At 55.1% G+C, this 26,825-nt stretch overlaps 5 protein-coding genes across 12 annotated transcripts; 2 read left to right on the forward strand and 3 right to left on the reverse strand.

The window, feature by feature from the left end:
- Positions 1–473: 473 nt before the first annotated feature.
- On the reverse strand, positions 474–8,474 carry Fam83e (family with sequence similarity 83 member E). Its single transcript, XM_008844985.1, has 5 exons — positions 7,998–8,474; positions 7,123–7,290; positions 6,756–6,880; positions 3,336–3,780; positions 474–716 (listed from the first exon to the last, which is right to left on the reverse strand). The coding sequence occupies exons 1-5, from the start codon at positions 8,472–8,474 to the stop codon at positions 474–476; spliced, it is 1,458 nt and encodes a 485-aa protein (XP_008843207.1).
- On the forward strand, positions 5,411–5,776 carry Spaca4 (sperm acrosome associated 4). Its single transcript, XM_008845216.1, has one exon. It carries the CDS (start codon positions 5,411–5,413, stop codon positions 5,774–5,776), a length of 366 nt encoding a protein of 121 aa, XP_008843438.1.
- A 1,418-nt stretch (positions 8,475–9,892) lies between the features above and the next one.
- Positions 9,893–12,736, reverse strand: Rpl18 (ribosomal protein L18). 2 transcript variants are annotated; one of them, XM_008844993.3, is made up of 7 exons: positions 12,605–12,736; positions 11,578–11,664; positions 11,305–11,412; positions 10,892–10,981; positions 10,376–10,499; positions 10,168–10,237; positions 9,893–10,009 (listed from the first exon to the last, which is right to left on the reverse strand). In XM_008844993.3, exons 1-7 carry the CDS (start codon positions 12,605–12,607, stop codon positions 9,934–9,936), a joined length of 558 nt encoding a protein of 185 aa, XP_008843215.1. In that variant the 5' UTR covers positions 12,608–12,736; the 3' UTR covers positions 9,893–9,933. The 2 variants fall into 2 exon arrangements, with proteins under 2 accessions (XP_008843215.1, XP_008843214.1); XM_008844992.3 differs by having other exon boundaries at positions 10,892–10,990.
- A 72-nt stretch (positions 12,737–12,808) lies between these two features.
- On the forward strand, positions 12,809–20,963 carry Sphk2 (sphingosine kinase 2). Of its 7 annotated transcripts, none has more exons than XM_008844986.3 (7): positions 12,809–13,072; positions 14,115–14,266; positions 17,269–17,737; positions 18,409–18,558; positions 18,668–18,762; positions 18,842–18,957; positions 19,246–20,963. In XM_008844986.3, the coding sequence occupies exons 2-7, from the start codon at positions 14,174–14,176 to the stop codon at positions 20,333–20,335; spliced, it is 2,013 nt and encodes a 670-aa protein (XP_008843208.1). In that variant the 5' UTR covers positions 12,809–13,072; positions 14,115–14,173; the 3' UTR covers positions 20,336–20,963. The 7 variants fall into 7 exon arrangements, with proteins under 7 accessions (XP_008843208.1, XP_008843209.1, XP_017656605.1 ...); XM_008844987.3 differs by lacking the exon at positions 12,809–13,072 and adding an exon at positions 13,084–13,377; XM_017801116.2 differs by lacking the exon at positions 12,809–13,072 and having other exon boundaries at positions 14,128–14,381; positions 17,202–17,737.
- A 151-nt stretch (positions 20,964–21,114) lies between these two features.
- Dbp (D-box binding PAR bZIP transcription factor) lies at positions 21,115–26,383 on the reverse strand. Its single transcript, XM_008844994.3, has 4 exons — positions 25,784–26,383; positions 24,368–24,778; positions 22,929–23,140; positions 21,115–21,598 (listed from the first exon to the last, which is right to left on the reverse strand). Exons 1-4 carry the CDS (start codon positions 25,920–25,922, stop codon positions 21,383–21,385), a joined length of 978 nt encoding a protein of 325 aa, XP_008843216.1. The 5' UTR covers positions 25,923–26,383; the 3' UTR covers positions 21,115–21,382.
- Positions 26,384–26,825: the final 442 nt, after the last annotated feature.

Genomic DNA, 26,825 nt, shown 5'->3' on the forward strand with positions numbered 1-26,825 from the left:
GTGCACCCATGTTGTGCAATGCTCTTGGAGGACAGAAGAGGCCATTGGATCCCCTGGAACTGGAGTTATGGACAGTTGTTAGCTGCCATGTGGGTGCTAGGATTCGAACCCAGGTCTTCTGCAAAAACAACCAGTGTTCTTAACCGCTGAGCCATCTCTCCTGCCCCTTTGTTTTGTTTTCTTTTTTGGTCTTTTTTGAGACAGGGTCTCCCTGTAGCCCCAGCTGTCCTGGAACTCACTATGTAGACCGGGCTGGCCTTGAACTCACAGAGATCCTCCTGCCTCTGCCTCCCGAGTGCTGGGATTAAAGGGGGGGGGTGCCACTACGTCCAGCTTTACCCAGTTCTTGAACAACTAATATCAATCCCTTCACTGTCCAGACCCCAGGCCAGAGGCTTCAGACATAGGCAGTGTCCTACAGGAGTTCTGAGCTGACCCATGGGCTAGCCGGCCCCATATGGCCATGGTTTCCATCAGCGTCTCCTCCTAGGGCCTAAGCCAGACACCCAGTCTGATGTGGTATTGTCTCCCAATCTCCTTTGGGCTGGGGACAGGTAGCGCAGGCGGTGGGCCGGGATTGTAGGCAGAGGGCCACCCCAGGGCTGTGACCAGGCCAGTGGACGGGAGTCCGTCTCACCCCTGGAGCCCCCTCCTGTGCCCCGCTGCCTCATCAGGGCCCTGGCTGGAGTGTCCTTGAAGCCCCAGGACTTCTTGAACTGTGGAAGAAAAAAGAGTAATATGAGCAAGTGCCAGGGCTCAGTGGGTAGAGTGCTGGTTTGGCATGCATGAGACCCTAGGCTTGAAGCCCCGCTCCCTGCACCACCTAAACCAAGTGTGGTAGGCCCATCTGTAATTCCAGCACTCAGGGGCTGGAGACAGGATGATCAGAAGGAGAATCAGAAGTTTAAGGGCATCCTGGGCTACATAGGGAGTTCAAGGTCAGTGAACCACATGAGACTCTGTCTTTAAAAAAGGAGGCAGGGCCAGGCATGGTGGTATATGCTGTCTTTAGTCTCAGCAGAAGGCAGAGGCAGGCAGATCTCTGTGAGACCAAGGCCAGCCTGCTTTAGGCAGCAAGTTCCAGGCCAGCTGGTGCTACAGAGAAACCCTGTCTCAAAACAAAAAAACCCAAAACCAACAACAAAAGGTGGATGGAGAGCAGCAGATAACAGAGCAGAGCACCCAACATGGACTGCCTGCAGCCTTACAAGAGTACGTACAGGTAAGTACACTCACACACACACCACCACACACACATACACACCATACACACATACATACACCACACACACAAATATACACACACCACACACAAACACATACATACACATATACCATACACACACATACACATACACACACCACACACACACACATACACACACCACCACACACCACACACATACACACAAATATACACACACCACACACACACACCACACACATACCACACACACACATACCACACACACATACACATACACACACTACACACATACACACACCACACATACACACACACACCACACCCCCACACACACTACACACACATACACACACATCACATACACACACATCACACCCACACCCACACACCACACCCCCCTCACACCACACATACACACACACCACACACACACACACCACCACACACATACACATACACACACACCACATACACATACACATACACACCCCCACACCCCACACACACACACTACATGCACATCACACCCACACTCACACACCACACCCCCCACACCACACACACACACATGAAAAAAAGAATATAAAAGAAAAGAAGGTAAGGAGGTTTCTGGGGCCCAGAGCCCAGGAAGTGAGGAGCGTAAGAGATAGAGGGTGTAAGGGAGTAGGAAGATGGGAGGTGAGGGAGGAGGAGAGGGAGATGGAGGAGCTGGGGGAGGAGGAGAGGAAGAAGGTGGGAGGGATTGAGGAGGGGGAAAGAAGGAGGAGGCAACAGGTGAAGGGAGGAAGGAGATGACAGAGGAGGAAGAGGAGGAGGAAGACGGAAAGGACCTAGAGTCTCTAGGGCCAGGGGGAGGCCTGGGACCCCAGACCCACAAGGGTCCCTCTCCTCTTGCCTTGTAGCTAGCTGGGAAGGAACAGGAAGCAACCAAAGACCGCCTGAGGGAACAAATATTTGCCAAGGGAGGAGATACTGGGTGAGGGCGGCTTGCCCCGGTAGCAGCAAGGACCTTGCCCTGCCCTGCCCTGCTCCCTCCTCGCCTAGAGCCATTTCTTTGACAGAACTGAAGGAAGCAATTACTCCAGTTCCCAGAGGGCAGATGGGGAAACAGGCCAGGATGCAGTCAGCCCTCTGAGGGATATAACTCTATCTGCCTGCATCCTGGGTGAGGCTGCCTGTGCGCCCCACACAGCTCTGCTTTTACCTACACATCAGCCTCTCTTACAGTGAGAGAAACTGAGGCTCAGAGACAAAGAAAAGTCTCCAGTCCAGGACTATCCAACCAGCTGGAGCAGGCTCAGTCAGACCCCTGACTCCACAGAGTTGGGGGACTTCCAGGGTTCTCCTGACTGTTCCTTCTCTTCAATACCCTAAGGACACTAGGATCCAGGAAGTCAACAAGCCCCACTCAGGGGGCCGCTGGCATTTAGAGTGCAATTCCAACCCCTTTCTGGGGCCTCAATTTCCCTATCTGGGAAATAGGTAGATTAAATTTAACGCTCTTGGCCAGGCATGGTGGTGCATGCTTGTCATCTCAGCATTTGGAAGGTAAAAGCAGGCGTTTAAAACTAGTCTGGATTACATTTTGAGACCCTCCCTCAAAATACAAAGCTGAGGGGCTGGAGAGATGACTCAGCAGTTAAGAGTACTGGCTGCTTTTACAAGAGGCTATTCTTGAAGAGGACCCAGGTTCGATTCCCAGCACCCACATGGTAGCTAACAAAATCATTAACACAGTTCCAGGGGATCCGATGCCCACTTCTGACCTCCTGACATTGCATAACATGGGGGCACTTACATACATGCCAATAACACACTCATACATATAAAATAAAAATAATACATAAAATATTTTTTTAAAAAAGCTGGGCACACCTTTAATGCAAGCACTCAGGAGGCAGAGGCAGGTGGATCTCTGTGAGTTAGAGGCTAGCCTAGTTTATATAGTGAGTTCCAGGCCAGCCAGGGCTGTACAGTTAAACCTTGTCTCAAAAACAAAACAAAACAAAAAAACACCTGGCTTTGTGCTTTGGGTTTGGGGTTCAGGGCAGGCCCCCACGACCTGGTACACAAGGACCAATCCTCTCTCTCAGCCTACTGCTTCAGTTCTCTTCAGCAGTGGTCTTACCTCCTTATCTCCATCACTAGAGCCAGAGAGCTGTGACAGGCGGCTGAGGTCCCACAGGGAGCGGCTGGGTCTGGTTGGGGGGCCGCTAGCAGTCCTGGTACGCTGTACACTCCTCAGGATGTCACTGAGAGCAGGCCCTATGGCAGCGGGGGCCTCCAGTCTGTCCCCTTCAAGTATTCGGCAGGAAGCCAGGCGGTGGGCCAGAGGCCCATCAGGTAGCAGTGGGGCCACAGGGGCCACGGGACAGCGGAGAGCCACATGGTGTGGGTTTCGGGACAGCTGTGGGTTCCCCGGAGGGCTGAGCAGGGGGCTCCTGGCAGGTGCTGGTGGGAGTGGCCTGGAGGCAGCATACAGCGTTCGGAATTCCCGGCTGAAGGCATCTACAATTTCCCCGGTGAGCAGGGTCACCAGGCCCCTGTGCAGGCGTGCATCGCTCCACGTGAAGCTAGGGGCACAGAGAGGTGGTAAGGAGCTCTGCAGGGTAGCTCCCATCCAGGTCCCTAGTCTGTGTAACTAGGTAGGTCCTGACCTCATCTGCCTTAGCTGTCTACTTGTGGCCAATCAGAACTGACCTGGGACATGAGTAAGATTTTTTTTTAACTTTGAGCCTGTGTCTTCCTGTACCCCTGACTGTCTCAGAACTCCCTATATATAGACTAGGCTAGCCTCAATCTCATAGTGATCTGCCCATGTCTCTACCTCCCCAGTGCTGGGATTAAAGGTATGGGCCACCACACCTGACTGAAATAAGATTATTACATCAAGCCAGGTGTGGTGGCACAGGCCTTTAATCTCAGCATTTGGGAGGCAGAGGCAGGTGGGTCTCTTCTTTGAGTTCAAAGCCAGCCAGGGTTACACAGTGAGACTCTAAAAAAAACCTAAGCCTGGGGGCACGGGCCTATAATCCTAGCATTCAGGAAGTCGAGGCAGAGGAATTGCTTTAAGTCTGTAGCCCAGTCAGAGAAACACAGCAAGACTCTGATTCAGAAAGAAAAAAAAAAACGCACAAAACAACAAAAAACCCTGCTTGGTGTGGGCATGGTGGTGCATGCCTGTAATCTTAGCAATTGGAAGGTGGAGGCTGGAGGATCAGAAGTTCAAGGTCATCCTCCCTCCAGGGGTTGGAGAAATGGCTCAGTGTTTAGGCAGAGGGCCTGGGGTCAGTTCCAGCACCCACATGGTGGCTCACAACGGCCTGTAACTCTAGTTCCAGGGGATCCAACACCTTTTGACTTCCACAGACAATGTACACACGCAATGCACTTACATGCAAAGCAAGCAAGCACTCATATACATAAAAATAAAAATAAATCTTGAAAATAAAGAAACCATCTTATGGCAATCACCTGTAGTTAGACAAGCTTAAACTTGGACTCTGTCCTGTCGTGGACAGGTTAGTTTTCTGACACCAATAGGGTCATTTTAAATGTCAGGCTCACCAGAAATGCTGCATTTACTAAGCATGTGTTGTGTGCTCTGAGCTGTACTTATGCCACATGGAGCAAGTACACTGCATGGGGCCTGTGGGCTACAGAAGTCAGAACCCACATCGTCCTCATCTCCACATGGCTGTGGCTTAACATACCTCCAGCACAGATCTGAGCACACAGCATGTGCTTAGTAAAGGTGTCTCATACCCAGCTCAGAGACCTTGAATGCGTCAGACACGCCTCCAGAGCCCATCAGGAATGCAGGGTGGCCATGGCCAGGCAGAGCTTATTAGAGTGTAGATGTCCTTCAAGCATCCTCACCTTGACAGGTGACAGTCCTGGTCCCCTCAGCCTGTAATGGGCCAGGATGTGACCCTCCCCCACTCAAAGCAGCCAGGGAATCCTAAGGGTCTATGAGGTCACCAAGTTCCATGGCCCAAAGGCTTGTGGGCAGGGGTGCTGGCCCATCTCCATCCCAAGGATTCAAGAGAGACACATTGTATTGGGAACCAGGGACATTCCAAGAGCTGACCCCTGAGGCCAGGACGAGGGGAGGGAGGCATTCAGGGAGGTCACATTTGGCCATCCAGGAGGTCAAGGAAGCCCCCATCCTGGCTTGGGTGCAGTCCACATCGCCAGGCCACCATGGTCCTCGGCTGGCTGCTGCTTCTGGTGTCTTTCCTGTTCCCCAAGGTGACAGGCATCAAGGACTGTGTCTTCTGTGAGCTGACTGACTCCACTCAGTGCCCAGGCATCCACATGCGCTGTGGGGATGACGAGGACTGCTTCACGGGCCATGGGGTAGCCCAGGGCATGGGGCCCATCATCAACAAAGGCTGCGTGCACTCTACCAGCTGTGGTCGTGAAGAACCCGTCAGCTACATGGGCCTCACCTACAGCCTCACCACCACCTGCTGTGCCGGTCATCTGTGCAATGGGGTTGCCGGCCCTGCCAAGGGGGCTGCTAGCCTGGTGCTGTGCCTACTGCTGCTGCTCCAACGCTGGCTGTGATCCATCGGGACCGCAGGGCCTGGGGCTGTGCCCCATGTCCCTATTTCCACCCCTTCGCCCCATTAAATGGCCAGAGGTGTGGACTACCTCCTGTGGCCCTGGCTTCATCTGCTCCAGGGCCCCTGGGTATCCAGGCTGGCAAAGGCCCTGGCTTGACCTAGCGGGGGTGTGGCCTGTGAGCCTCCCTTCTCTGCTGTATTCCATTGGTCCTAAGATGCACATTTTTTAGTTTCCTCAGATGCTTCTTTGTGTTGGCGGCACCCTAGAGTTGGTGAGATGTGGTAAAAAGTACTAATAACAGCTGGGGTTTCAGGGCACATTTTTTGTGGGACAGGGAGGCTTTTTGAGACAGGGTCACCTATATCTGAGGATGGCCTCAACTCTACATAGGTGAGAATGGCTTTGAACTTCTGGTCCTGATTACAGGGGTGCACCACCATGCCTGGTTCATGTAGTGCTGGGGATAGAACGCAAAGCTTTCATGCATGCTAGGCAAACACCAGACCAACTGAGCTACCTCCCTTCTTTTTGGCTTTTTGAGACAGGGTCGCCTGTATCCCAGGATGGTCTCAACTCCACTTAGCTGAGGATGGCCTAGAACTCCTTGATCTTCCTTCCTCCACCTTCTGAGTGCTGGGAGACAGTTGTATGTCACCACACCCAGCTTTGAAGCACTTGCATAAGTCACACAGTTATTAGCTGGCAGGGTGAAGATCTGAATCCAGGCCATCTGGCATCCAGAGTCCACACCTCAGTTTCCCAGGCTGGGATTCACAAGGGCAGAGTGATACAGCCCAGGCCACTTACCTGGCCAGCAGCTGGGCCAGCACCAAGAGTTCTCCGAGACAATACCTCCTCTTCAGGAAAAGCATATGGATCCATTTTATAGATAAGGATGGAGCAGCGAGGCCCAGAAAGGATCCCACCCCCACCCCTCAATCCTCTGAGGGCTGGTTAAGGCATACCACAGGGAACACACCTGTAGGATCCAGAGATGACCCTGTCACCATCCAGCAGCAGGAACTTCTCTCGTACATGGCCACTCACCTGCCGTCGCCAGCGGCTCTGGAAAGTGTGGCCCTGCACTGTTCGAATGTCCAGGTTCTAGAAGGCACACCCTTTTTCAGGCCCACACCATGGAGTACCTCTGGGGTACCTCTGGGTTGGCTCTAAATTGGTACTCTACAATCCTGGCATTCCGGAGCCACCAATACCAAGCCTCAGGAGTCTTAGGGATATACAACTCAGGCCCAGGACCCCACTTCCTCCAGTGACATGGACATCAGACTCAGGGGACCCACAGAAAGGTCTTCCTCTGAGGAATAGGAACTCTTAGATCCCCCTACCTCAGTGGCCCAGGGGTTCACCCCCAGCTGCTGGGCCAGCGCCAGGAAGGCAGGCAGCTGCTGACCATCGAGCAGTAGATAAACAGGTACCCAGCGTCGTGTGGCAGCATCCACCATGTCTGTGAGCAGGTCAGGGTCAGTGAAGACATCCATGACCACAGCCACCAGCTGGGAGTGGGAAGAAGGGTGGGAAATGGATCCAGGGATTGGGGGGATGGGCCTCTGGCACTGGCTTCCACCGGATGCTCAGGTGTTTCAGGGAGACCCCCCAGGGCATTGAATGAGTCAGGCCACCCTTTTGGAAACTCCAGTTCCCAGCTACTGGGAAACTGTAATCTCCATCTGATCACCAGTCAGTTATACCCCACAGTGCCCAAGGTCCACAGCAGCCCTGCTGTAGTTCAGGGCTGCACCTCAGTCTTCTAGAATGGTCTGGGTGGTGGGTGTCAAGAAGGCCAGGCCACCAAGGAGTGTTTTAGGGATCCTGGTATGCTCAGAGCTTAACCTTGCAGGCAGAAAAGGTCATGGAAACAACCCTGACTCCACCCGTTACACACAGGCAAGAGCTTAACATCATGTCTCAGTTTCCCCAAGTCCTCTGTGGGCACAGTAACAGTACCTATCACACAGGGCTCTCAGAAGGCTGTATACATTAACCCATGTAGACCCTTTGGCATTGAAATCAGGGAGACCCACCCAAAACTTTAGCTAAGGATTGAGCTTCAGGGGGCTTGTAGGTCTGAGGGAGCAAGGATGATGCCTGGGCCCTGGATTTCTGGGGTTCCAGGGCTGTGGGTTCCTGGCTATGGGATATGCCCTTGAAAATTACAGGGGCAAAGGAAGCGTATGTTCTGGTCATGGGAGGTTGCACCCACCTTTTGAGCAGCCTGGATCTCCTGACGTACCAGCTCCTTGATAGGTGGCTGGCCCTCACCCGGTGGTTGGGTGTACAGCTGTGCCCGGGTGATGCCTTTCCAGGCAGTGTCCTCCAGCCAGCCCAGCTGCAGCAGAGGTGCCGGCTCCTCTGACTGTCCAGGCCAGTAGGTCAGGCTGCCCACATCCTCCTGAGTGGTGATGGCAGCTCCTACACCTGCCCAGCCAAAATCGTGGCTGGGAACTGTCCAGTCTTGAGCGGCTGCAGCCAAGGCCCGAACCTCATCTGCACTCAGGAAGGGCCGCAGCCTCTCCTGCCGCAGGCAGGTCCGGAAGGCCTCCTCACCACTGCTCAGAAGAGCTTCAAGGGCTAGCCGCTGGCCCTCAGAATACAGGAAACCAGGGCTGGCCTCAGTCAAGGGTAGCTCACCAGTCCCTGATTCTACTCCTTCTAGTGCAGCTAGCTGGGAGGCCGCCATTGCAGCCACACAGTTAGGGCCTGGAGAGTCTGGGCTGTCTGGGGTTTGGCTGGCTTTGGGGGACTGATCATCTGGGGTCTTCTGACAAATAGCTTATGAAGCCACTCAAAACCCTCAGGGTAAACCTGCAAACATCCACTTGGTTCCCTAGAGTTGTTCCTGGCTCACAGCCTCAAGATTGTACCCATGCTCCTCACACCAGCATGCTTGGTCTAAACTGCCTGTTGGCCACCTCTACCACTCTGGCCCATCCGAGGAATGCCTCTGCCAGACCACAAGACCTCTAGTTTGGGGCCACAGCCCCCTCAGCCAACTCTTGGCTACCCCAGGCCTGTCAGGACAATGACCTGTCTGCCCCAGCAGGTCTGGCTACCTGCCCAACCATCTCCAGCCAAATGGCTGCCTACTAGTCCCCAAACACCCAATCCCTAACCAAAGGCAGGATGGCCTGCCACTGACTTGGTCTATGGGCCCTGACCCACTCTTCCCAGTTTCTTCCACTGTTGTCTGGCAGATAATCTCAGCATCTGCCCATCTTCCTTGGTCTAAGCAAGCTCTTCCTGCCCACTGCTGGCTCACCAGCTCCCACATACTGACCGAGGGGACACCTCCCAGTTACACCTTCCACTGGAGTAATGCATTGCTCTTGTCAAGGGAGACCTTCACACTGCTAAAGGCAGTGAGGGATACCCCTGCTGCGACCTGCAACCAGTATGAAGTAAGCAGACCATCTAGTCACCCACCTCACGGCTCCAATCCACACTGAGCACAGCTGGTCTCAAGATCTCCAGGAAGCTGCACCCCACATCCCGAGGAGGAACGACCTATCCTTCCCTATATACCTCACAAACCTGGAGGTGATCACACTGCAGCCCAGAGAAGCAAATGGAGTCAAACCTCCCCTAACCCAGACCCCTGGCCCCACCTGGGTCTCCACTTTCTTGCCGTTTCAGAGGCCAAGAATGGGCTTGGAAGCTTCTCTGCCTTTCCCTTGAGCAGCTCTTCCGGGGTTTTTGGGCGGCAGCCAGGCGGGACCCAGCCCCTTGTGCAAACACGGGGGAGGGCCCACTGGGCACCTCACTCAAGGACTGGCCATTGTCACACAAGCTTCCAGGGAGCAGTACCTTTCCAGTTCCCACGCCTTCCCTTCCCCCTCAGTGCCAAGATCCTGGGAGAGACTAACCTAGGAGGAAGTGGTTGAACACCTGACACCTGGGCAGAGGTGGCTCTGATCCTAGAGGGCACAGGGCCTCACAGGTGTGAAGACCACACTAGAGCAGACATTAGCCAAAGGACAATCTCCCTGCTGAGCAGACAAGTGCCCCCCCCCCCCACCAGGTCCTCACTGGCCCATACCAAAGGCACTGTCAATGGTGGTGGCCCATCTCCCGTCCCAACCCCACAAACACAGAAGGCCATTAGCATCCAAATCTTTTTAATAACAGAGTAAGATCCAAGGTTAATTTTTGTAGCCTCGGCTGGCTCTTCGGCCTCTTGCACGCTCGAACTTCCGGCCCTTGGAGCGGACATAGGGTCTGTGGGCAGAGGAGGAGGGTGAGAGAAGCCCTGACCATAGTGGCCCTTACCACCCGATCCTGCAGAGCCCCCAAGCTGCAGCTGCCCCACCCCAGTGAGCCCAACACCCCAGTGGCCACTGTGACTAATTGCAGGAAGCCTGCAGCCTTATACTCACTTGGTGTGGCTGTGCGGAGTTCCTGGGGCCTTGCCAAAGTGCCGGTAAACCTCTCGGCCCTTCCGGGGACCTGGCCAGGGAGAGGTAGGTCAGGCAAGAACCAGGGATTTTGATTGCCTGGAGGAAACTGTTCCTCACAGGGCTGAGGATCACTGGGAGCGAGGTAAAAACACCCAACCTCAGGAGTTTCTGTGCAGCCCCCACTCACCTGACAGGAGCACGGTGCCTCGACCCTTGGGAGACTCCAGGGCCAGCTGGTCAAAGGTGAGGATCTTACCCCCAGCCTTGAGGATGCGGCTTCGGGCCCGGCTGGTCACACGCAGGGCACACACCTGAGGGGGCAGAAACCAGGAGCTGTGGGGACAGACCACAACCCAGCAGACAGTGGAAGCCACATTAACTACCACCAGAACCTCTTCAGGGAACATCAACTACCCTCAATGCTTAGACCTAGACTGAATCCTCCAAGCACCACCATAATTAAGGACACTGAGGAAAAGCCACCAAAGACTTTGTTCAGACCTGACAAACCTAGATCTGGGCCTAGGCTGTCCAGCTCAGGAACCAGTGCTGTGAAGAGTTCAGACCACAGCCATGACAGAAAAGAACCCACTTGACCCCGAAGTCACTGGACTGGATGCTGGCCTCACCCAGCAACAGGCCAAGGAGCCACTGCTGCAGAGCAATGCCTGAGATGTCCCTTACACCTATGCCAGTCACTCACCTTCAGTTTTGGAACATCCAGAACCCGCACATCATCTGTGATGGTCCCCACAACCACAGCTGTCTTGTTCTCTCTGCCAGGAAGCTTCATCTTTTGGATCTCAGGGGAGGGACAAACAGGCTAATCATTCTGTGTTCATACCTGCCACTCTACTCCAAGACCAGAACAGTCATGCCTTCCCCATGGCAAGGCCACCCAAGGTCTATGAGTGAGCATCCTCTTCTCACTGTACTCTTGCCTGGGAGCCCATCCTTTCCAACCCAGCAGGGTCAACCTTCTAGGTGCAAAAGCCCACCTACTATAAGGCCCAGGGCAGGTAAAGTCACACAACCAGCACAATGGGGAAGGCAAGGTGAAATGAGGCAGAGTCCTGGACCCTCCACTGGCCAAAACAGCCCGGCACAGCCACTCACCATCCGTGACAGGGACAGAGGTGGCCGGTTAGTGCGGCTCATAAACAACCTTTTCAGCACAACCTGGTTGAAGGTAGAGTTGGTTCTTCTTGCCAGAAACCTGTACAGCTAGAGAAGGGAAAAGTGTGAACACAAGGGGCCAAAAAAGGTTAGGTGGGCTCTACAGCTCTCCCAATCCCACTGAGTTTAGGGGGGCTGGTCCAGCGCCTCCTTTTGCACCTGGAAAACTGATGCAGGGGACAGAGCCGTACCCAAAGCGTAGCCCAGCCTCACCTTGACCAGCAGTCGCAGGTAGATGTCCTGGCTCTTCGGCTCCTTGCGCCGAACCTTTCGGTCCTTGTTGTGACGAATGTCAACTCCCTGTGGGAGGCAAAGGGGCAACCATGAAGCGAATTTCTAATCTGGACAATTACTTGTCTCAATACCTTGAACTGTGACTTATCCTGCAGGCTCCTAAAGCAACACCTCAAATCCCAGGCCCACCATAGAGACCTCCTCAGTGCCCCCAAACACACTCATGCAGTTGTAAAAATTTCATTTTCAAATTCTTGTCTGGATAATACTTAAGAGTGTCAGAAGACTCATGAAAAACCCTCAAAGCACCATGTGTCTCGTTCCCTAAATCTAAGAAAGAGGTGGCTTTTTCTGAGGAGGAGTTGGTTAGTTATCTTGAAGAGACAGCAGCATAAGTCTTCCTAAGGGGAAGAAATCTTCACCTCAGGGAGGAAATTTTCTTCCACTTTGGCAGTGGGCTTGAGCGGCTGCTGCAGCCAGCACTCGGGAGGAAAGGCAGAGGTAGGAGGATCTCTGTGCGTTCAAGTCCAGCCTGGTCTACATAGTGAGTTCCAGGGCAGCTGGGGCTATAGGGAGACCCTGTCTCAAAGACTAAAAAAAAAAGCAACACGCAAGCGGAGCGGGGTTTGGAGCAGAGACCCTATCTGATGCCTACCTGGGCCCCGAATCTGGGTCTGTCACCCAGGACTCAACTTTACAAAAACAAGTTACAAACTACGGAGACTGGACGCGGTGCTGCCGCCTCTCATCCCACTTGGGAGGCTGCGGCATGTCGGCCGAGAGATCGAGGCCAGCTCGACTGCATTGCAGTCAGCCTGGGCTGCACAGCGAGATACCGAATGCCTACCTAACCCAAAACCACCTAGGGCCGGACTCCGGCTCCGCCACGTCCCGGTGGCCCCAGCCTCCCCGGACATCAACTTCGGCCGCCCGCGGCGTTACCCAGCCCAGGCCCGCCAAGGATGGCAGCGGATGGCTCGGCCGCGAAGACCGCAGGCGTACTTACCATGATGGCGCCTCTTGCCCAGCCAGGTCCGGAAAGAGAGAGCGGCGCCCGAGTGGGCGGGGAAAGGCTTCAGTGCCCGGCGCACGCGTGACATCACCAGGCGAGACGCTCTACCCGACGTGGGCTTCTCTGTGGTGAACATGTGACGTCACATGGGCGCCGTGGGGCGCTCTACCCAAATCGGGGTTTCTCTGTGGTACCGCCAGACGACCGGCTACAGAAGACCCCAGAAGAGGTGGAGAGACAACCAAAGAGAAACCAGCGCGACACCAAAGGAGACAGGGCCAGCACGCAGGGAGCTTCTCTGTCTTTCTCCAGTTCCTATTCTCTATAGTCTCTCGGGATTAAGGGACCTGAAAACGAGAGAGATGTTTGGAGGCCGCTGGAGACGTCGCGCAGTGACCCTCTGGCCGGATACCAACCGCTACTCGGTGGCTCTCGGAGGACCCCGCGGGCGGCGTGCTGGAGGTGAGGGGCAGGCGGGGCTTGCCGCTCAGCTCACACTTCCGACATTCCTTTAAGTTCACGGCTGCCTTTTCCTTAGGCTTAACTTACTAGCCGCTGTTCTTTGAAGCTCAGACGTCCCACTAGATCTCTAACCTGAGATCCTGCTGCAGCTCAACCTATAGTACCCACTTTTTTCAATCTTTTGGGTTCAGCTGTTCTTCATAGATGGCTGCTTCCTTGATCCCTCCTTAGTCTCCCTCTTGGAACGACTTTTTTTTTCTCTCAACAAGACAGATTCAACTGGCCCAACAGTTCCGATGTACAAGGTAGTAACGTACAGAGAAGGAACACAGCTCCTGGCCTGGGGACTAGGGTGAAAGGGGAATAGATGACAAATTCCTGAAAGCAGAAAAACATGAAGAGAGGGAGATAGAGACTCTGGGGATGGAGGCCTGAGGATGAGAAGGAAAGATGGGGGTTAGAGGGAGATCCTGGCAGTAGAGATATAAAAAGGTCGCAGGTGGTACCTGTCTAGACTATAATAAGTTCAGGTCCTGGCTCTACTACTTCAAAGTTGTGACTTTGGGTAAGTCACTTTCTATGCTATTTTTTTTTTAATTTTTAATTTTTTATTTTTTTGGTCTTTTTGAGACAGGGTCTCCCTGTAGCCCCAGCTGGCCTGGAGCTCACTATGTAGACCAGGCTGGCCTTGGACTCACAGAGATCCGCCTGCCTCTGCCTCCCAGTGCTGGGATTAAAGGCGTGCACCACCATGCCCGGCCATCTATGCTATTTTTTTTTTTTTTGCCTTGTTTGGAAAAAGTGATAAGCCTAACAGGGTGTTTTCCCTGATTGATTAGGTTGGTAAAAGTGCTTAAATCAATACTTGGCACATAGATGCTTCATAGATGGTCCGTAAAAGCGCTTAAGTCAATACTTGGCACATAGATGCTTCATAGACTTACATTACCTACACTAGAATAACCAGACAGACCAGCTGGATGGGGTGAACTGGCTGTCGGACACTAAGCCTGTTGGGTGCTTCTCCTGTTCTCCTCCACAGAGCACAAGCTTGGGTCTGCACAGTGAGCAGGCAGGACTCCTTGCCCAGACCACCTGCATATGGCCTCCAAGGCTGGGCCCAGGCCCTGCTGTGACCCAACAGAGGGCTGGCAGCTGAACGGACATCCTGAATTGGAGGGGCAGCGGGAGCAGGTGAGGCTCCATTCGGAGGCCCAGGTTCTCATACTGTGGGCAGGGACAAGTCTGCCAAGGCTCTTCTGCCACTGACCTGAGGCCTTCCTGGGGAAGAGTGAGTAGCTACAGGCAGGTGAGGTCACACTGAGTAAGCATGCTAGCCGCAGGCTCCCTTCCTCTTTTCTTCCTCCCTGTTCCCTTTTCTCTGACAAGGTCTCAGCTGCTTGGGTTGCCATCTGTCTTGGTATTCTCAGAGGCCAGTGGCTGTGGTCTCCTGTCTCTATTTCACTCCTCTCTCATCATTCCTTGGCATGTTCTCTAGGGCTGTTGCTATTGTGGATTGGGTGCATGTTGGATTTATTTGCAGTAAACTACCTTGTCTGCTTTTCTTTCTAGGAAACTTGGTCTGCATCTGTTACTAAGTGCTTTGCTTGGCATATAGGAGGCCTTGAATTTGGTTCCCAGTCAGTACCATAAAAAAAAAAAAAAAAAAAAAAGGATGTGTCTCCCCAGTTCTGTCAGTCTCCTGCTGCCCCTTGCCTTACTATTTTTCGTTTCACAGAGTTTTTGCCTTTTGTGTGTAGCTCTGTCAACTAGTTTTTCCTGGGCTCAGTTCCTCTCCACATCTGGACTTTCAAAATGCTTCCCTCCCTGAACTCTATCTTGTCACATGTTTTCCTGGACAGATGTTAATCTATCCTGTCTCCTCAATGGCTAGATTCCAAAGTAAACAGTTTGTGAATTAATGAGCCTCCCCGCCCTGATTTTCGTTCCAGAACTGTCCCCGCCTGTGTTGGTCATTTTCTGAGGTCTGTTTGTTTGTTCTGTTTTCTGAGACAAGATGTCATGAAATTCACAGTAGCCTTGAACTGGGTATACGCAGCAGAGACTGACCTTCCACTCCTGATCCTCCTGCCTCCACCTCCTAAATGCTGGGGTTACCGGCACACACCACCACACTCACCTTAATCCCAATGTTTTCGTCTCTTTGTTTATAACTCTGCTTTTCTCTAAGTCTCAAACTGCTTTTGCCACTCTCTGAATGCCTGTTGCGGGTTCGTTAGAGGCTTGGTCTCTGCAGGTAAATCCTTCCCCTCCGCCCCCCACATCCCTTTTCTTTTTATAAATTCTTAGAATGGGACCGCCCCCTTTGCCCTCAACAAAGATGGTGAAATACGCTTTGCCTTTGGTACCGCGTCGCCACCTCTGCTGCGTGTGTGCCCTCACCTATGATGGCGGCTGTCTCGGGAAGCGCGAAGCCCAACCCAGTTCTCGCGCTCTCGGTAGATGGGCCCCAGTGAAGAACGCCGGAGGCGGTTGGTCCCGCCCCCCGCGCTCTCATTGGTGCAGCTCAGGTCAACCGTATGGCCATTGGCCAGACTGACGCACACCCTCCCCCCACCCCTAGGTCTGATGGGGGTGGTTGTGCCGACTCCGGAGGGGCAGCTCCGAGGACGCGGCGTGCGTGGCGGTTGCGGGGTTCGGGGAGACCCTGCGTCTGGGTGACTAGTGACCCCCGAAGGGTGGACGCTAAGGCCTGAGACAGGGACACTCAGTGGGACCTAGAAACAGAAAACCAGGTTCGCGTCCGCGAGGGAGACCCAGGCCTGGCACTGTCTTGCAGCCCTGGAGTAGGGGCGCAGGCCCGGGATACCGGGGACAGATCAGGGACAGACCGAGCAGAAGATAGGGAACCTGTGGATGGAGGCCCAGATCTGGAGTCCCCGGAGACCAAGACACAGCCCAGGATGGAGGACGTGTAGGGCTCTGGTCTGGAGTCTGATTTGATGGCCCCGTAGGGGCCACTGCAGGTTTGGGGGTGGGGCAGACACCTGGGCGTTACGGGAACCGCCCAGGTCAGGGAGCAGAGGTTGATCTGGAGGGACAGACTCCATGGGGGCGTGTCCAGGGCTGCTATGGGCCTTTCGAAGGTGGCAGGCCAGACAGGTGCCTGGGTGGGACAGTTAGCACAAAGGTGAGCCACAGGCGGTTAGACTCCTCAGTAGAGCAGGAATAGCCCTGGCTCCCACCCTCTTCTGGAAAAGCAGACAGCCAGACACCCAGGTTAGTGCTTCCCGACTTGGCACCCACATGTGGCTCCCCTCTGACTGCTTGGCTTCCTGTGTGTCATTCCTCTTCTCTCCTGTCTGGCTGCCTCTTCTGTCTCTTGCTTTCCTTGTTGGGGTGAGAAGCTCTGTCTCCTCCACCTGGGCTTCAGCTCCCAGAAGCTATTGCCTCCTCAGTGTTCTCTGTCTTTCAAAGCTTGTCCCTCTTTTTTTTTTTTTTGGTCTTTTTGAGACAGGGTTTCCCTGTAGCCCCAGATGGCCTGGAACTCACTATGTAGACCAGGCTGGCCTTGAACTTACAGAGATCCGCCTGCCTCTGCCTCCCTATTGCTGGGACTACAGGCGTGCACCACCATGCCTGGCTCTAGCTTGTCCCTTTGTGCCTGTGTCTCCACATTACTCCCCTCTCTACCTGGCAGTGACTCTGTGTGGGAAGGGATAGTTCCTTTCGGTCTTGGCTTGTCTATTTTTGCATATGTCTCCATCACCCAGTTCCCCTCTTGGCTTTGTTGTCCTGTCCCCATCCCATCCCCCGGCCCTTATCATTTTCCAATACACCAAGTATTTTATCTTTTAGCCTTTTTCTGTTCGTCTTCTGATTGACAGGGGTTTTATTGTTTCTTTGGTGGTGAAGTTGTTTTTGAGACAAATCTCACTGTGTAGCCCTGGTTAACTTCAAACTTGCAGTGATCCTTCTGCCTGTGCTGGGATTACAGGTATACATCATGTCTAGCTGTCAGGGAGCCCTGAATAATTATCTGAAATAAATGAATGCTTTTATGGCTGGATGCTGGCCTTTCTACCCCTGCGTGCTCAATGTCTCTCCATGTTGTCTGAGCCTGTGTTTGTTACTCCCATCCCATACCTTCACTGTCTTTTCTCCACAGGCCCCACTCACCCCTCTCTCCACCTACCATGGGGGTCCTGGACTCTGACCATTGTCTTCCTCCACAGAGGCCAGAGCAGGAGCAGGAGCTGAGGGCAAGCCACAGGTCTGGGAGTGCTTGGGATAGGGCCAGAGTCATGGCCCCTCCACCACCACTGGCTGCCAGTACCCCAATCCTACATGGAGAGTTTGGTTCCTACCCAGCCCATGGCCCACGATTAGCCCTCACTCTCACAGCACAGGCTCTGCACATACAACGGCTACGCCCAAAGCCAGAAGCCCGGCCCCGTGATGGCCTAGTCCCCCTTGCTGAGGTCTCAGGCTGTGGCACTCTGCAGAGCCGCAGCCCCTCAGACACTGCAGCCTACTTCTGCGTCTACACCTATCCTCGGGGCCGGCGAGGGGGACGACGCAGGGCCACCCGCACCTTCCGGGCAGATGGGGCAGCCACCTATGAGGAGAACCGTGCAGAGGTCCAGCGCTGGGCAACTGCTCTTATGTGTCTTCTCCGAGGAGTGCCCCTGCCAGGAGATCAGGGTAAGGTGCTGGGCCAGAGTCATCTGGGTGTTTCTGGCCTTTTTTGTTTTTGCTCTTGTTTTCTTTTCCCTGTATGGGTCTGTGCTGTGTCTTTCTGGGTCCATATTAGAAGAGTGAGATACAGGTAGGGAGAAGTGCATTATGGCCTCTGCCCCTGCCTGTATTTTCTGTCCCCCTCCCCAAGTCTGGACTACAGATGAGTAACAGGATTCCAGGCTGGTGAAAGCCACAGGCTGAGAATGATCCCTAGTGCTTAGGAGTACCCCAGAGGTGGCCTCTAGCGCCACCTCCAGCTTTCTGGTAGAACCTCCCCACCCAGGGCCCCCACTTCTATTCGAGTCTCCTAGGCCTTTGGGGCCTCTGAGGGGAGGTGACAGTGTCAGAACCTGATACTGGTTAAACAGGTGTGTAGGGATTGCAGCTCCTTTGTTCACCGGCCACAAACAGGTCCAAAGGGCACACACTTTTAAAACCAAACCTTTGTCTTGTACCTGTGAGGAGGAGGTGGGCTGCCCACACTGGCCAGGTGACAGTTGGGAAAAGAACTAAGAGCAGGCCCTGTGCCAGCCTTCCACAGATCAAGTCTCTTTAGGGTCCATTTTCAGAGACTGTTGCCAGAGGGTGGGGTCCTGGAACTCTGGCCTCTGTAAGACCCAGCCTTCTCTCTGCAGAGATCACCCCTGAACTGCTGCCTCGGAGACCTCGCCTGCTGCTATTAGTCAATCCCTTTGGAGGGCGGGGCTTGGCCTGGCAGCGATGTATGGACCATGTGGTGCCCATGATCTCTGAAGCTGGGCTGTCCTTCAACCTCATACAGACTGGTGAGGGCTGACGGGTGGGAGTGGGTTGGGATTCTCCTGGGTCTTCTGGAGAGATGTGACAGGATGAAGAGGCAGCCTGGCCAACCCTTTTATTATCCCTCCCCCCTAGAACGACAGAACCATGCCCGGGAGCTGGTGCAAGGGTTGAGCCTGAGTGAGTGGGAAGGCATTGTCACTGTCTCTGGAGATGGACTGCTCTATGAGGTAGCATCATGGACACCTAGCCCTGCCCTTGGGGGAACTGAAGGGGCCTGGGACCTAGGAAGTCTTCTCCCAACTGCAGGTGCTGAATGGGCTTCTTGATCGCCCTGACTGGGAGGAGGCTGTGCGGATGCCCATGGGGGTCCTCCCCTGTGGATCTGGCAATGCACTAGCAGGAGCAGTGAACCACCATGGCGGGTAGGTTGGCTACTCCTGTTGGGGGTTGCCAGGAGTACCTGATGAAGAGGGGGGATGAACTTCTGGGACTTCCCATCAGCCTATACCCCCTCTGGTAGCTAGATTTATACCTGGCCCACAGAAGGCATTCAGGGATACTTATCAAAGGTATTGGTGGACCCAAACTACCAAGGGTTTGGGGATGCCCTCCCTGGGGCCAGTGTAACCCACATCCTTTTTTTCTTGTGCTGTGTCTCTCACCCCGCCACCTACTCTTTACTAACTGTGGCACTGTCTCTGGCTGTGAAGGTTTGAGCCAGCTGTGGGTCTCGACCTCCTGCTTAACTGCTCACTGCTGCTCTGCCGGGGTGGCAGCCAGCCTCTGGACCTACTTTCCGTGACACTAGCCTCAGGAACCCGCTGTTTCTCCTTCTTGTCCGTGGCCTGGGGTTTCCTGTCTGATGTGGACATCCACAGTGAGCGCTTCAGGGCCCTGGGCAGTGCTCGATTCACACTGGGTGCAGCCCTAGGCCTGGCCACATTGCACACCTACCGAGGACGCCTCTCCTACCTCCCTGCCACCACAGAGCCTGCCCTGCCTACCCCAGGCCATGGCCTGCCCCGGGCCAAGTCAGAACTGGCCTTGGCTCCAGCCCCGGCCCCAGCTGTTGCCCACTCGCCGTTACATCGCTCTGTGTCTGACCTGCCTCTGCCCCTGCCCCAGCCTGCCCTGGCCTCCCCTGGCTCCCCTGAGCCCCTGCCTGGCCTGTCTATCAATGGTGGGGGCCCAGAGCTGACAGGGGACTGGGGTGGAGCTGGAGATGCTCCACTGTCCCCAGACCCACTGTTGCCTTCACCTCCCAACTCTCCCAAAGCACCTAAGCTCTCACCCATTACTGAAGGGCCTCCAGAAATGCAGGCATCGTTGGGTCCTCTGCCTCCCACCCCTGGTGCTCCAGGAGCCTCTACCTGGGGTCCAACTGACCACCTGCTGCCTCCGCTGGGCTCACCACTTCCCCCAGATTGGGTGACGATGGAGGAGGACTTTGTGCTCATGTTAGCCATCTTGCCCAGCCACCTCTGCGCAGACCTGGTGGCAGCCCCACATGCCCGTTTTGATGATGGTGTGGTACACCTGTGCTGGGTACGAAGCGGCATCTCTCGGACTGCCCTGCTGCGCATTTTGCTGGCCATGGAGCATGGCAACCACCTCAGCCTGGGCTGTCCACACCTAGGCTACGCTGCCGCTCGTGCCTTCCGCCTCGAGCCGCTCACACCCCGTGGCGTGCTCACAGTGGATGGGGAGCTAGTGGAATATGGGCCAGTGCAGGCCCAGGTGCATCCCAGCCTTGGCACGCTACTCACTGGGCCTGCAGGCCGCATGGGTCACAATCCCTGAACCTAATCTCAAATGGAACATGCTGGGGCAGGGCCAGAATGAGTGTGTGGCCTACATTCTATAAGTGGAAGCAGGGCCAAGTCAACTAGAACAGATGTTCAAGCCTAAACCCCAGCGTCCTGGGAGCAGTGCCTGAAGGGCAAAGGTGATCAATCCCTACCTACTCAAGCTTTTTTTTTTTCTGGTCTTTTTTGAGACAGGGTCTCCCTGTAGCCCCAGCTGGCCTGGAACTCACTGTGTAGACCAGGCTGGCCTCAAACTCACTGACATCCACCTGCCTCTGCCTCCCTAGTGCTGGGATTAAAGGCCTGACTCTAGTCTTGACTACCTGGCAGCCAAGGGCTGGACCTGCCTTCCAGTTCCCCTAAAGACAGGGCCTGGAATGCATGAACTTGGTGAGGTCTCAGCTCATTGGCCAGCCAGGGCTGAGTTTTGCCCTACTCTGGCCAATCAGCCCTGGAGGGGCAGGTTCCCCGGGGCAGTCCCTAGGATTTGCACTAATGTTCCTCCCCAGTGGGGGGGCAGGGAAAACCATTTCTCATGTTCAGTGTCATGTGTGTCCCTGTCGCTAGTCTAAAAAGCAATTGAAAAGTTCTATGCAATAAAGGCAGTCAGCTTCTTTCCTCTAGACCTTGGCCCCCTTCCATCTGACAGCCCCTTCTGCCAATCCTGCCTTTGGACCACAGCCCAGAGATGCTCACTGGCCCCAGCCAGCATGACTTCCTGCTGACCTGGAACCTGGGCCAGGTAGTTGCTTTGTTCCCCACAACGGCTGGCTCTGGGGTTCTCAAGATTTATTCAGGTTGGTGTTGACGGAGGCGGTTTGGGAGGCTCGTGCAGGGAGTACACACACAGGACCCTCCCCACCCCCTCTAGGGAGGGGGGAGGCTCACTTTTTCTTAAAAATATAAATGTATTTGTCTGCATCATCACGTCCCTGGGGCTCCCTGCTGGCCAGATGTTAGCTGGGGCAGGGAGGGAGGAGGGTGTCCGGGCATAAGTCTGAGTAAGGAATAGGGCTCGGCCCTGGGCAGGTGAAGGGCAACCTCACAGCGCCCCATGCTGGGCCTGATAGCGCGACAGCACAGCGCGATAGTGAGACAGCTCCTGCCGCACAGCCACCACCTCCTGCCGCAACAGGGCATTCTCCTTCTCCAGGAAGGCGGCCCGCACCGAGATCTGGTTCTCCTTGAGTCTCCTGGCATCCCGGGACCTCTTGGCTGCCTCATTGTTCTTATACCGCCGGCTCCAATACTTTTCATCCTGGGAGTTGAGGTGGGGGCCACTTAGATCCAGCAAGAAGAGGGGAGGGGCTGCTCTGAGACACTCCTCTAAGAACACCTCCTTCTCTGGCATCTGTTTCTGCCCAGCATTGGGGTCTAAGGGCTACTGGTCTTTGCTAGGATGGGTAACCAAACCTGTGCTGTCTAGGGCCCTGGTTGCTACAGGCAGGTGCCTCACAGACCCCTCACAGAAAGCTAAATCATGAGACAGAGGACCCCAAATATACCATATGCAAACAATTGGGCTTCAGTTCTCGATGTGCAGAGCAGGCTTCCTCACTTGGTTACTAAGGATGTTTGTTCCCTAGCAACAGGGCCTTCAGGGTCTGAAGGCTTACCCCAGTAAAGAGCATACTGCTCTAGATACCACCTTTACAGATCCTGGTTGCTAAGGAAAGCTTGGGTAGCCCCCTTAGCAATAGGGTTTGGTGTCCTGGTTGCCAAGGCAACCTCATTTCCTCCTTAGGAGACAAACACAAGCTGTAAGGAGACCCAATGATGCTGGCCAGTCTGTCCTTCTGCCCTTTGGAGCTATCAGAATTCCCCTCCAGAACCTAATTAAAGGAAGAGCTGCTGGTCCTTAGCCTCCTGCCCTCAGGCCTACCCAGAGGACGTTACTATGGGTCTTCCACCCAGCTAGGCAAGGTGCTCACCCCTTCAGCTGCCACCTAAAGGTTGTTCCAGCTTGCCAGGACACATCCAACACCACCCCTAGCAAAAGTGGGGCTATAGCAGGAGAAATCACTGGTCTAGGCTCTGGGGCAGAACTAGATATTGGAGTGGCTGTGTCCCACACAAGACAGTGACAGAGACATGAGAGAAGCCCAAAGGCCCCCTTTCTAGCAGAGTCTCTTGTAACAGCAAAACCAGGAGGCTAGAATGATGCACCTTTCACATTTCTGCAAATCAGAACATGGCTCCTAAAGGGAGACTTCCAGGTTCCAGGACGACAAAGCCTGCATCCTAGGCAAAGATGGTCTTTCTAGGGATGCTCCAGGTCAGAGGTCAAAGATCAGCTCCAGCCTGGCCAGATGCTAAGGACAAACATGCTGATTGGAAGCTAAAGAAACCTGGCCTTGGCAATGGAGCCTCTTGAAACTTGAGGGGACCTCACAGAGAGTTCTGGGTCCAAGTGACTGAACAGTAATACCATCCTGAATCTGAGGCCAAAGCCCCTGAGGCCAAAGGTGCCTGGTGGGTTAGGACACACCTGCAGACTAGGAAACTCTTGAGACCTCATCCCAAAAAGATCAAGTCAGCTTTGAGTAAAGGAGGTCTCTGACCAAGCTCAGGCCCCACACCATGCTCACCTTCTGCTCCTCGGGAACCTGGACTTTCCTTGCCTTCTTCATGATTGGCTGAGGCTTCAGTTCCTCCTCTGAGAAGCGGTGTCTCCGAGGGTCAAAAGTCTCATGGCCTGGAATGCTTGAAAGGGCGAGATCAGCTGGGTCCGGTTCAAACGTCATCAACACCTCCACTGTGTCTGGGTCCACAGGACTGGGTGTGTCCCTAGAGGTCAAGCCTGGGAAAATACAGTGTCAGTTAAATGCATGAATATTTCTTTTGGCGAGTGGGTTCTCCGAGTCCCCCGTCTTATGGACCTGCAAAGCCTGCCTGCAAGGCATCAACTCTGTGATACAAAGGTTACTTAACCAGCAAAGGCGCTTAATTCTACTTTTAAGACTAGGGAAACTGAGGCCAAACACAAATGCCCGTCCTTAAATATCTGCCGAAGGCTTCAGACTCTTAAGTCCTACTTACTAAATCCTCACCTTTGAACTTAAACTAATTGTTCAGAGCAAAGGACCTCAACTTAAGACTCTGAAGAACGACTCACTCCTAGGAGCGATAGAGACGCAGAAGCCGGATCTGAGGTTCCAGGAGCTTGGTTTTAAAAAGGAGCTTGTGTCTTTAAGCACAGGCAAGCTGGGGCCAGCTAAGGACACAGGTTCGGGGCCGCGTCACGTGCCCCCGCCAGCTTCCTTTCTCCCCTCCCCCCTACCGCGCGCCCTCACGTTCCCGGGACACGCCTCCTCGCCCGTGAGAGCGCGTGCGCGGAAGGGAGGGAGGACTCACGTGGCGCGAGAATGTGTGGTTCTGGTTTTGCCTGGAGGTCGGATCAGGGGCAGGTGTACTCAGGAGTCCCACATGGGGGTCGCCTCCCCTCTTGTGCCTTCTTGTCTCCTCTCCAACATCTCCAAGGACACCCCCCCACTCCATACGGGGGAACGTGAGAGAACCGGCTTATCCCCAGGCTGATGATCTCCCGATCTAAGATCCCAGGTACCCCCTAGCAGGAATATGGGGAGCACCTCTGGAGGATCCAAAATTGAGATCCCCGGTCACGATCCGGGGAGCCAGGGTGCAGCACCCCCCACTGGGGGACCCTGGAACCTAGTGCCCAGCTCTCGCCTTTTACTTTAGAAGTCCTAGAATCCAGTTCTATCTCATTTCCCCCAAATCTACACCCAGATCCTGAGGTCAGTTTACTCCCCAGTAAGTTACTAAGGTGTTCTGAGTTTCCAGTCCTGGCTGAAACATGCGGAAACTTTGTCCCACAGAAAAACACTACCTCTCACTAGACAAACATCTCGCTTTTGGGGTTTCAGGTCCTCTGACAGATCGCACATGTCTCTTGGGGAGGCCTCCCTCTCCTTAAGGATCACAGCAGACTTCCAAAAGCTTCGCGAAGCCCCGCCCCACGACACAAGCCCCGCCCCTGGAAGCCAGCCCCACCCCTTCGCCGCACCTGCGCGCTGGCCGCCGGCGGCTCCCAGGGTGGCCCGGGCGGGGGCGTGCCCCGGCGAGGAGCGGGGAGAAGAGGAGCCGCAGGAGCCGTGCCCCGGGGAGGGCGCAGGCGTGCGCGCAGGAGAGGGCACCGGTGACAGGCCCCCGGGGGGCGGCGGGCTCGGCGGGAGCCCGTGCTCCAGCAGGAAGGCGTCCAGGTCCACGTACTCCACGTCGCCGAAAGGCAACGTGCGTTCCCACAGCAGCGGCGCCAACAGACTCGGGCCAGGCACCGGTCCCGGGCGCCCCCGCGGGGACCCGCCGCCACCCACCGCCCCGGTTGGGGCGTCGGCTGGACCCGCCGTTTCCAGGCCGGGCCCCGGAACAGGAGCTGAGGGCAGGACCGCCTTGCGCTCCTTTTCCTTCAGGATACCTGCGGGCCAGGGAAAGACGGGATAGGGAGGGGACACAGAGAAGGGACACCCCCCCCCAAGTCAGAGAAGAGGTATAGAGACCATACAGAGAGGTGGGGAGACCGGAGCCGAACAGAGAACCCGAAGGAGGTAAGGGACAGGGAGACAGATACTCAGGGAGAGACAGGAATCCAAAAGGAGACAAGACGGGAGGAAGGGTGAGAGAGACCCAGTGGGAGGCAGGGAACCAGCGAGGGATGGGAGGGTGGGGGACAGAGAGACAGAGGCCCAGCGAGACAAGAGACAGACAGGCCCAGAAAGAGAAGGGGACCGAGAAAGGGACAGAGACCCAGCAGGAGGCAGGGAATCAGTAAGGGTGGGGGGACAGAAGGAGGGTGGACAGAGACCAGAAAGGAGAGGTACCCAGAGAAGAACAAATACACAGATAAGGACAGAAACCCGGTAAGAGATAAAGACCCAGAAAGCGACCCAGAGAAAGAGGGCCAGAAGTTGGGAAAGAGGGGTTTAGAGACAGGGTGGGTAGAGGGGTGGACAGGTAAGAGAAAAAAATGACAGTGCTGTAATTCCTCTAATCCCCCACCCCCCCAGCGCACGGTACCCTCGGCCCTTCCCCCACAGTCTGTAAGGGGCAGGAAGGGGTTTCATCGCTCGGGCACATTCCTCGTCCCCAGTTTCCATGTGACCCTATGAGGCCCCGCCCAAGCCCGTGTCTGCACCGTGTGAGCATCCGACACACCCCCTCCCCCCCATCGGACTCCAGGGGTCCAGACTCCTAGGCCAAAGGGAAGAAAAAGGGGGCTGGGTCCTAGACTTCTGTGTCCTTGATGGAAGATTTTTGGGACCCCTGAGTCCGGTTGTCAGGTTTGGTCGTGGACGTTGAGAGACATAGGCGCCTAAACACCTGAGTGACCGATGAAGACTGGGAAAGATGGGGCACCCACCACATAGGTGTCGCGGACCACCCCCCAAGACTTAAGTCCCTAAAGAGCGGGATTAGAACTCACAGCTGGCTGGTTCTTTGGGCTTGCTTGTCCCCTGCAGAAGGCTCCGCAACCCAAGCAACGTTCCCCCGCCAGGGGGGGCCCCAGCCGGGCCGCCCAACAGCAGGGGGGCCGGGGTCCTGTCGCTCAGAGGCCGCGCCATCGCTGGGCACCTGCCCCCAGGTTCATGAGCTCATGGAGAAACGAAGAGATGATATGCTGGTCACTGGCACACTCCTTTGGTTCAGACGGATGTGTGCCCAGGGCCGGGCGAGCGCAGCGTACAAGCCTTCCAGGATCAGAACGTCGCGAATTCTAGGAGCGCTCGGAGGTCTGCTGTCCGCGTTTTAGAAACGTGCAACTCCAAGAGTGTCCCGGGATGATCCTATAGTCTGGGCGAGTGGGTCACCAAATCAAGCAGCTGGCTCTTTGCTACTGAGGATGCCCAAGGGACACAGGCTCGCGTTCCTTCTGTATCAGGTGGGCGAGCCTGGCTCTTGCAAATTTTGCAGTTCTCGCAAGGGAAGGAGCTTTGCAATATGCACCCAGAGGTGTGCGTCCAGGGGCGGAGGAGGCGGCAGCCTTGAGGCGTGGCCAAAGCAAACTTCTTTCGCGGAAAAAAAAAAAAAAATCCAAACCAAAAATGACAATAATAAAACAAAGTTTAACAAGGGGCGGGCGTGCTCTGGGGGGTGGCAAAAACAAACTTTTTTCGCGGAAAAAAAAAAAAAAATCAAAACCAAAACCCCCGACGCGACAGCGCGCACCCCTCCTCCGGGCCCCCTCCTGCCTCTCTGGCCTTGCACCCCAGCCGCGTGCCTCCCCCCCCCCCGATGGCTGCAAGCAGGGACCAATCATATCTCCAGCACTTGAGACGCTCAGCCAATAGGGCCCCTGGATCTGCCAAGGCCCGGGAGGGCGCGTGAGGGGCTGAGGGCGTGAAGTTGCCTTGCCTTTTGGAAGGAGGCGGGACACTGACCTAGATTTGACCAATGGGAGGAGGTGCCGGGGGCGGGACCGTGATCCAGTTCGGGCCAATAAGGCAGACGGAAGGGGGAAGCACATG

Source organism: Nannospalax galili, unplaced genomic scaffold, assembly GCF_000622305.1.
Source record: "Nannospalax galili isolate Female #2095 unplaced genomic scaffold, S.galili_v1.0 scaffold960, whole genome shotgun sequence".
Taxonomy (NCBI): domain Eukaryota; kingdom Metazoa; phylum Chordata; class Mammalia; order Rodentia; family Spalacidae; genus Nannospalax; species Nannospalax galili.